Source organism: Micrasema longulum, unplaced genomic scaffold (genome assembly GCF_059751315.1).
Source record: "Micrasema longulum isolate JH-2025_06_02 unplaced genomic scaffold, ASM5975131v1 h1tg000452l, whole genome shotgun sequence".
Taxonomy (NCBI): domain Eukaryota; kingdom Metazoa; phylum Arthropoda; class Insecta; order Trichoptera; family Brachycentridae; genus Micrasema; species Micrasema longulum.
Window position 1 is genome coordinate 623,812 of NW_028277651.1, and position 10,968 is coordinate 634,779.

Here is a 10,968-nt window from a genome sequence, read left to right on the forward strand (position 1 = left end):
AAGTTGTAAAAACCAAAAAAAATTTGACTACACGTGTATGGAAAAAATAATTGTTACCTGGTTATTAGGTTTCGGGACAGAGAACGAAAACAAACACAAACTACTGAAAACACTTAATTATAGATAAAATTGTATGTACACCACTCTTTTTTTAACCCAATTAGTGAATTATTTCGACTTTTTAAGGAAAAAACACAATAATTATTATCTAAGACAAACAAAAACGACCGCCACCACTGTTAGTCATAGACAATCCCCATCTATTTTATTCAACATCACTATAGCAAAACCCCCTCTACGAGTAATACGAGTAGAGGGGGTTTTGACTATAGTCGGTGTTGATTCTATTTGGCAAATAAAAAAATGATGAAACAGGATTTCTATGGAAAACTTGGTTATGATTTAGTGAATGTTAACAGTTCTCAAGTTTTTTACTTTTCAATTTTTTACGAATGTTTTCAGTTTCCTTGTTTTTACTTTGACATTTGAAAATGTAATTTACGTTCTTTCTTCGCGCGCTCCAGGTTTTTAGTTTTCACAGCTTTTAGGTATAACAATACTACGGGAAATTTAATTTATAATCTATTTCGTACGTTTAACAAATTTCATCGTTGCGATAACCATGTAATGTTATCGAATGTGGCGTATAATAAGTATAAATTATTATTTATTACACCCTCGATAAATACCCTTTTTCAGCAAAAGTTTAACTTGCAGAACGTTTTACACTTTAATATGTCTGCGGTAAAAAAATCTTTGCCCAAGAAAAGCAGAGCAAAGAAAACAGTGGAGAAGGACGAAAAAAAAAAGAAAAAGCCTCTAGAAAAGAGTGTTGTAATAAAATGTTTACAGGATATGAGATCTGTTTTTGAATTCGACGACAAAGCGAAAATTGAAGTTCAGAACAAGAAAAAAGGTATGCCATCCCTTGGTAACGATGAGGTCAAACTAAAAATATATGATACGCCTCCAAAATCACTAAAGTCTTCGGAAAAACATGGTAATTCAGACACTGCAGATGATGCTAAGAAAGTAAGTAATAATGTATTGGTTAAGAAAGAAAAGTCATCTTTGAAAAGATCTAGGAGCGAAGCTAAGTTAAAACTGGAAGAAATAGAAACTGGCGACAGTTTATCTAAGTTCGATCCTGCAATCAAAATTAAAACTGAGGCGCCATCGCCAGTGAAAGAAATACCAATGACTTCTCCGCGTAAACACAAAAGGCCGCCCATAAAAATGGAGTTTGATGATGTGAAAACGGTAAGTTCCTGAATTTAATTGACAGTCTTATCATTTCACATATATTTGAAACATCCAACCACTTAAAACTACCTAAAAATTTATTGGGCATGCATTTTAACAGCTTAGTAATATTTAAAATTAATGTCCGTTATGTGTGCATATGTTTTTACAACTAATCAGGTGTCTGACGGAGTTCTATCCTGATTCCACTACTGTTCGCTGATTTCTATTAAAAATACACAAAATATGGTCTTTATTTTAGTTTTGTTTAAAAGGTAGGTTAACTGTAAATCATTCTCTTCCTCAGACATAGGAATACATACATAAGTTTAAATTAATATGGAGATACAAATAATGTTAAAAAAATTAATGTTTTCATGCACCTTTGAGAAAAACTGCCTGTAAATGTATGAAATTGTAGGTATTTGATTGTGATAAAATATTCTTAAAATAAATTAAATAATAAAATAAAAAATCATTATTGTTGCTAATATTAAAAAATAAACATTGTAAGATTGGTTTAACCCTTTCCCTGCGTTCAAAATTTACATATTTTATTTATTAGTGTAAACACTTATTTTGTTATAAAATAAATATTAAAAAAGTAGGTTAAATGCTGTCAAAATGCGATCCCTCAGACGAATGTATGGTAAAACGATGTATGATAGGTGCACAAATGTCGAGATCTGTGAACTGTGTAAGGCTGAGACATGCATTATCGACAGAATCAAGAAAGGGGTGCTGCGTCGGTTTGGACAAGTAGAGCGAATGGACAGCGTAAGAAGGGCTAAAAGGATCTATGATGCGAATGTTGATGGATCTAGAAAACGAGGAAGACTGAGAAAGACGTGGCACGATCAAGCCCATCAAATATTATTATTATTATAGATAACTTATATAGCGCCATTTTCGTAACAAAATACCTCAAGGGCGCTTTACATAGTGATTCTTTTGAATTTGTAATTTAATTAAAATAATTTATTTTGTTGTCATATGCTACGGATTTATTCAAATGATTTAGAGAACAAGTGGGTTTTAAGCTTTTTCTGAAACATCACTTCACTTTCACAGCCTCGCATCTCTGTTGGGAGAGCATTCCATGCCATAGGGCCTGCGACCGCAAATGCGCGTTCCCTAAATTTAGTGCGCTGTTTGCGTAGAGGTATAATAACTTTTCCTCTCGCCGTAGACGTAGCTGATCTAAGCGTTAGACGCCTGTCAGCTAGTTCATCTGGAATGCATAGCTCCCTTAGATATTCCGGAGCAGAGCTGTGCAGTGACTTATACATAAGCCAACAGAGTTTGTATTCGACCCTCAGTGGAAAACGTAGCCAGTGTAGTTCCTGAAGTAGTGGTGTGATATGACTGAACTTAGAGATTCCGAAAATAAGTCTCGCTGCGGCATTCAATACGGATTGTAGGCGAGTCATTTTGTTCATTGGTAGACCTGCATAGATACCATTACAATAATCGACTCTAGACACTACAAACGCATTTATTAATTGATGGGCGGCATCAACCGGCAAATTTTTGCATATACATTTAATTTGTCTCAGCTGGTAGAAGCATGAACTTATCATTCTACTAACTTGAGCCTCAAGAGAAAGGTCAGAATTGAATAAAACTCCCAGTAGTTTAATGGTGGGTAAAGCGGTACTCCCTACATTGGGTAGGGCCGTATCCTGGATCAAATTCTGTCGTCTGGCTGTAGCGACCCATAGTTGTTCACTTTTTGATGGGTTTAATGTTAGTCTGTTTTCAGCCATCCAGTTTCCTATTTTCTCGATGCATCCATCAATTAAATTGACAAGCACACTTCTCTCGCCTGGTTTGCAATAAAAATAAATCTGAGTATCATCTGCGTAGCAGTGAGATACTTGAAGATGGACATGTCAAAAGTAGGAATAATCAGCATGCGTGCATGAGAAATGTAGAGGAAGCGGGGTCTGTATGCAAAGATAGAGTGATATGGTGTTCTATCCTCTCTACCTACCCCTACGGGGAAACGGCGTGATGGTTTGTTTGTTTGTGAAAATAAATATAAAACTTAATTCATCTCGATAATAATCTCAACAGAGGCAATGAAATTGAGTGGAGAATATTTTTACTTCTAGGAGAAAATAAAAATTGAGAAAACCACTGATTGGCAGCCAGATAACTGGGAGCTGGTCCTTAATAATATCCGGCAGATGAGAGCTGGTGGAGGAGCTCCGGTGGATGAAATGGGATGCGATAAGTGTGCTGATCCTTCTGCGCCTCCACAGGTATATTCTTATTTAATCCGTGTCCACCCCTACGTGGGGCATATGGTATTCACAAAGTCTCTTCAGGCAGTTTTGTCATTGCCCAATCACTGAGTGTCTTCCATTCAGTAGTTCACATAAGATCTCCCGGTGGACATTCAGAACCGCAAGAACTTGATGCCTAGTAAAGTGGGCCAGCATAGTTAAGACTCTCGGGAGGCATCCACCGTATTTGGCCCAGCGAGGTGTAACCCCTCCACTTTTAGACGTGTGCATTTTAGAGAAGTTACATTGTACTTAATCACAGCAACCTATAACATGCGTTTTAAAGGTGACCATTTGGCAGAACTGACTGAGAAAAAGCGGAAGAGAACTTGAGACATTTCGGAAATACAAAACATAGCGCTGATAATACAATAAATATTTTTTTTGGCTTAGTTTAATAGTCTATTAACAAATAAAAAAAGCATTGAAATTTCTCATTGTGTAAGAAATCATTAAATTTTAATCATTAAAAATCAGTTAATGATTTATTTATTTTTAAAAAAAAAAGAAATATTTGTGTTCTTATAATTTACGCAAATATTTAATTTTGAGGCCCATTTTCAACGAGTTATAAATAACTCACTATTAGAAAATAGGAATCAAGTTAGGGTAGAGTGGGATTCGAACCACGGACCTTTGATCCGTGAGTCCTAGACTCTAGTTGGGACCACAACCTGACTTTAATAGTTTTTTTTTTATCTGAAAGAACATTTTCTCCATTATCAGGATTCAAGTATTACTTACATTGGGATGGGAAGTCCAGGTTATGGTGGGTAGAGTTGCAAGGAATGTAGATGTGGTGTTGGTGACAACAACATACCTACAGTTGTCTGAATACCCACATCCTGGCACCGGTCATTCTAGATTTTTCTCTCCTAGTAAACAGTCGTATCTTAGAGCTCTATTTACAAGTATATTAATAAACTAGTTGAACGCACTACTGAGTTATTACTGTATCTTAACCTGTCAACCGGGCGGTCCGTTGTCCAATTACGCAACTTCTAACGGGCGCGAACTCTTCCACTAGGACGTGTCAGTACGTCACGCCCGGAGGACGTAATTTCGTATTATTTTATTTTTCTTATGCTTAAAATAAATGAAAAGAGTACGAAATATATGTCTGGGTGAGCAGTGACGGGTAAGTACGTACCCAGAACACGTCTACCACTCTCAATAGCGAAATGATACTGATTCACTCCGTGTCTTAAATTCATGTCGAGACATATATGGATGACTAATACCTTTGTTGTTCGAAAAATATATGTCCCGCCCGTTCCAGGGCGCAACATATACTTCAAGGACGTATTCATATGTCCTACCCGTACCCGATATTGTTTACGTTTGACGTATTTATGCGTCCCGTCCGGTTAACAGATTAACAACCACCTCAGTACATGACAAACTTCAACCGAGAATTCACGCAACAAATTTGGAAGTTATAATATAAACATGTTTATTTTTAGGTGGTAAGATACCAGTCTCTAATAGCTCTTATGCTGTCCAGCCAAACCAAAGACCAAGTAACTCATGCTGCCATGCAGAAGTTGTTAGAACACGGCCTGACTCCAGAAAATATACTCAATACTTCGGATGAACAACTCGGAAAACTTATATATCCTGTTGGTTTCTGGAAGGTAACTAAAATAAGCACATGTACATATATTAATCAATAACACTGTATATAAGTTTTAGCACAATTGCACTTAAAAAAATAAAATTTTGATGGTCCCAGCGCACCTAGAAATATGTAAAAAATATAAACACTTACTCAATGAAATAACTGTTTAATTTAATACCAAACTAGTTTCAAAGATGGCATTGAAATTTTACGGAAGCACACTCAATAACTTAGAAATTAGAAAGGCTGTAAATAACAATTAAAATATTATCAGTAATTAAATTAATTTAATCAATAGTCCTATTTTGAATATGTTCCCTCCCTAAATCCACACATAAACCCCCAGTTTCTACCCCCTCTCTTCTCCCTTAGCCACACTCTTCCCTCACTGTGTAAATTTTATATTTTGTTAGTTATCATTAACCCTGAAGAAGGCATAGTGCCGAAACTAATTGGTTGTTATATTATAAAAAATAAAGTGGTACATATAAAAAAACAAAGTTATTTCATTGTGATATTTTCATCCAATGAATTATGACAGCTTACTTAACATTACAAAAATAAGTAAATTACTTGAACGAATAACAGCAACCGATCTGATTACTTTGTATAAAATAATAAAACCAATTCACAAATTACAACAGAGATGGAAAACATTTTGGAGAAGGAATATGGATTTAGGCATTTACCTGTCATCGGCTGGTTTAAGTGGCCACTTTACACACTGTAACATTCACCATTTTGCCACCAGTTTGAACATCTATATTTCTTCAATTCTTCCATCTATTGATTTGAGTGAAGTTAAAGAGCTGAAACCTTTATTGTTGTAAAGAGATTCATCTGATTGAATTATTTCACATACTAAGCAACGTCTGAAAACAATTTTCCAATTTTTAAACTTCTTCTTGGACCAGTTGCTTTTATTACAATTAAATGTTCTCCATCTCTGTTGTAATTTGTTAATCTTAATGACTGGGGGGTGAAATCCTGTTTTTTTTTCTTCAAACATTTGTGAGGGACAGATTTTAAAGTAAGCGAGAAGAGTCTTTCATGTTGAAGACGATATTCGAAATATTGTTCTTTCCATATATGCCACGGAAAACTCCGATTTACCTGACAATAAATTCACTTTTATTATTTTATGTGTAGAATCTTAAAATCATAAGTAAAAGTATTTTTATTTTAACAATAAAAATTACATAAATATGAGTTTCGCTCCTCACGCATCTTGAAATTTGAACCGATGCGATGTTAAAAAAATAAAAATTAGGACATAATATTGGATGAATTTTGAACAAACAATAATTTTGTTTGTTGAGTTATTATAAGCAAATGCGTTCAATATAATATAATCTTAGAACCTAAACACTAATAATTACTGTGCTTAAGTGTCTCCGCGCTGTGTTCCATCAACACATTCATAAACACGAGTGAGTACCTATAGTATAATGCTAACGCTCTGTTCACAAATCCGTTAGAACACATTTATTTGAATGATTATTGATGTAATTTCTCTGTGTAAACACAAAAACTTATTTGATTATTGAAGTTCAAGATTTGGGAAGATAACTAAACGATAAATTATACAGATAAATGCCTTTGTGTCTTATAACTAGACAATTTAAAAATCTCATCCGTGAATTTGAGGGCTTAAAAATATGCTTAGCGGTGAAAGAGTTAATAAGTAATAAAATTTTATTTTTTTATTCGACAGTATTTCATAGACCCTTATTATTTTTAAAATGTAAAAAAAATCATATTTCCCTATTATGTGTAATGTTTTTTAAATTTGTTTTACTAACAGTGTTTGAATATATTTACCTCTGAATTGCATAACTGAATGACTTAGTTATGTTACATACGTGGTATGGATTGCCGTCGATGAAATACCAAAAGATCCAGTTAAAATATAAATAATTTGTGTGATGTACTAAGTTATTATATATTTTTTTATTGGAAATAATTTTATTTTAAACCGCTTATAGTATATAATATTTACGTGTATTATTTTTTTTCCTTTATTGTTTTAATGTTTTATAAACACTCATCAATAACATGTAATGGAAATGGCAGAAATGTCATAAATAAATAATGTCTTTGAGAACCCAAAACTAGTAGACACAAACGATAGAAAAAAAAAAGTTGATGGTTTGAGTGTTTTATCAATTTTCAATATTTTTTTTTTCATCCTGTTAATATTAATTTCTTATTTTCATTTTGTTTACAGACTAAGGTGAAATATATAAAGAAGACTACGCAAACCTTGATAGATGAATACAGCGGAGACATTCCAGATACTGTGGAGAAACTATGTAAGCTAACCGGTGTGGGGCCCAAGATGGCGCACATTTGTATGTCGGTCGCTTGGAATAAAATTACGGGTATCGGTTAGTATTGATGAACACATTGTAGCCTTGAATAAAACAAATAGCAAAGTCAGTTACAGTACTTCTACCGGAAAATATTTATTTATTAATATACACGCCCTACGGGCTTTTACATTTATTAGAAATACATTTATGTGCAGCAGTGAAACATAAGTATGTACATTTAGTTAAAATTAAAGATAACATAAGAAAAACCAAAAGATACAATAATAAGTCAAAATAAAGAAATGTACCAACATAGGTATATTAAAAGATAATCAATATACTTACATATAAAAACATATATACACATGCACATGTATACATACAACACACATATACATACATGCATGCTTACATATATATATCTATATATATACATACACATAAGTATATACATTATTATAAAGATACATGAAAAATAAATAGTAAATATTGAACAAAATGAAGAAATTTTATACTGATTAATTTATAACCTTTTGAATACTTTTTTTTACACCACAACAGGCCAGGAGGCCTAATTACAGTGGTGAATTACATCACAGAGCACCCAGGCTTGAGAAAAATCACATTTTTTATTTTTGTGTTCTCACCGGGAATCGAACCCGGAACCTTCCGTGCGTGAGTCAAGCGTCTTGACCACTACACCACGGAGGCCGCCAATAATAATTATATAAAGACAGACGAAATATATCAACTTCACCATACTCGTTACCTATATTATAAATTGGTCTTCTTTACACTGACATTGCCGCGTATTTCACAAAATAAAATATGATATATGAATTTACCGAGAGTTGAAGTAATACTAATCTTAATAGAATAGGTCTTCTGACTTCTTATTTTTTACAATTTGTTATAAAACCAACTGGTCCAAGACGAAGTTTGAAAATTGTAAAATTGTTTTCAGGCGTTGCCTAGTATGTGAAATAATTTGATCAGATGAATCTTTTCATATCAATAAAGGTTTCAGCTCTTTAACTTCACTAAAATCGACAGATAGAAGAATTGAAGAAATTTGGATGTTCAAACATAGGCAAAATGGTGAATGTTACACAGTGTAATGTGGCCACTAAAACCAGCTAACGACAGGTCATAAGCTCTGTAAATACCTAGGCTTCCATATCCTCTTCTCTTAAATGTTCTCCATCTATGTTGTAATTATTATATTTTTTAAAGATAAATGAAATATTTGCGTTCTTATGATTTTCCCAAATATTTCATTTTAAGGGCCATTTTCAACAAGTAGTTAATAATTCACTATACAAAAATGGGAATCAAGTTGGGGTACAGTAGGATTCGAACCACGGACCTTTGAGCCGTGAGTCTGAGACACTAGCCCCGAGATCACAATCCGATTTTAAAACAACACTGATTTTAATTACTTTTTTTTCTTACGACCGGTTTCAAGGCTACACAAGCTTCTCTATCAAGTTATACTTAACTAATGAATCTTATCCTATTTTATTTTAACAGTGATTACTAAATATTATCAAATAATATACATCGAAACATATGGAGCTAATAAGTCGACAGAAGCTTTTGTAGCTTTGAAACCTGTCAGTAGAAAAATAAAAATTAAGTGGTTAAAAACAAAATTGTTTTATATTTATCGAATTTGATTTGATTTAGGCCGAGGAAAACTTGTCGGAATCCGGCGCTCCCCAAACACTAGATTCAGAGATCGTGCTTTTGCCGTTGCCGGCCTCTCTGCCTGGAACCGATTGCCCTCAAACTTTTTTATCATTGACAGTCCCAGTCAGTTCAGATCCTAACTAAAATCTCACTTCTTTAGTTAATCATACCCTCAATTTTAAATCAGAAAATATAATGTCGCTTTAGCTTAGTTAGAATGTAAGTTTAAGTATACAATTGTAAAGCGCCCTTGAGGTGATTTTTCACAAAAATGGCGCCAAATAAATCAGCCAAATATTATTATTATTATTATAACACAGTTTGAGTTTTTCAAAGTGTAATCATGAGGCCCACGGGGCAGTATAAACTATCGTTTATCACTTACGCCTGAATGATATTAAAATCCTAAATAAATAAAACTTAATTTTTCTTTTACAGGTGTTGACACTCATGTGCATCGCATTTCTAACAGAATTCACTGGTTGCCAAAAGAAACAAAGACACCAGAAGCAACCAGAGCCGCTCTTCAGTCCTGGCTACCATACGACCTATGGGCAGAAGTAAACCATTTATTGGTCGGATTTGGCCAAACTGTTTGTCAGCCAGTAAAACCAAACTGTAAAAGCTGTCTCAATCAACAATTGTGTCCCTATCCTAAGAGCAACAAGAAAACTAAAAAGAAGTAGAATTCAAACCGATTATAGTAATCTTGAATCATCGTCAATGATGGTTTCTAATCAATTACTAATTTCTCAATCTACAGGGTTATTATTACTATCTTAGATCGTTTATATAGCGCCATTTTCATGAAAATCATCTTAAGGGCGTTGTACATTAAATATATCTACATGTCATGCAGCTACAAAGCGTATGGACAGTTAGGATTCTAATCTTCTATTTACTGGTCAAATGTACAAGTATTAACTGTTTTATGTTAAATTTAATCTACAGATAGGAGCTGGATTATCAAGAGATGTATGTTTGGAATTCAAGCTACCTAAACAATTGATATTAATAATTTTTAATCAGTTTGTTAAAATTGTATACATATGTTAGTCCTTACTTGATTTTAATAAAAGTATCATTTTTTTATTAAATCATGTATATTTTAGAAATATTTATGTTGTTGTGTGTTTGAAATACAGTCTTGGCTATAAATAACGATCTCGGAAACAGCAAAATCTCAGATGTAATGAAGAAACAATGTTTTGAGTATGTCGAAATGCTTGCCGACTGGCTGGATTTTCTCCCTTGGGAGTTGTTCATATTTAAATTTCTTTTCAGGAGTTGCCTAGTAAGTGAATTGGTTCAGCCGGATGAATCTCACCCACATGATAAAGGTTTCAACAGATGGAAGAGTTGAGGAAATGTGAATGTTCAAACTTAAGATAGAATGGTGAATGTTACAGTGTGTAAAGTGGCCACTTAAACCAGCCAATGACAGTTCATAAGCCCTGTAAATGCCTAGACTCCCATATTCTCTTCTCAAAAATGTTTTCCCTCTCTGTTGCAACCAATTTAAGCAATGAAGAAACATTAGTTGAAATTTTAGTTCTAGGTTTTGTTCTTACGTTTATTCACTTTTATAATGAATTACTTCTCGGACATACCGAACAAAATACTGTCAACAGTTGAGCAAAAACTCTTCGATGGGGAAGTTCAGCCCTACAGGAAATTGAATACAAAAAATATTTTCTTACGCGCAGTAAAAATTAGAACTTTAAATTTTACTATTTATTATATGTCTATGGGACAATATTCATTTTTGTTTCTAAACAGTTATTTGTATGACTTAAGATTAATAAGATTAGTCCTTGAT

At 33.5% G+C, this 10,968-nt stretch overlaps 1 protein-coding gene across 3 annotated transcripts; it reads left to right on the plus strand.

Moving 5' to 3' along the window:
- The first annotated feature begins 405 nt into the window (after window positions 1–405).
- Nthl1 (Nth-like DNA glycosylase 1) lies at window positions 406–10,246 on the plus strand. 3 transcript variants are annotated; one of them, XM_088226628.1, is made up of 6 exons: window positions 406–548; window positions 700–1,260; window positions 3,357–3,506; window positions 4,994–5,164; window positions 7,376–7,535; window positions 9,588–10,246. In XM_088226628.1, exons 2-6 carry the CDS (start codon window positions 736–738, stop codon window positions 9,833–9,835), a joined length of 1,254 nt encoding a protein of 417 aa, XP_088082754.1. In that variant the 5' UTR covers window positions 406–548; window positions 700–735; the 3' UTR covers window positions 9,836–10,246. The 3 variants fall into 3 exon arrangements, with proteins under 3 accessions (XP_088082754.1, XP_088082752.1, XP_088082753.1); XM_088226627.1 differs by having other exon boundaries at window positions 461–589; XM_088226626.1 differs by having other exon boundaries at window positions 411–1,260.
- The last annotated feature ends 722 nt before the right edge of the window (window positions 10,247–10,968 follow it).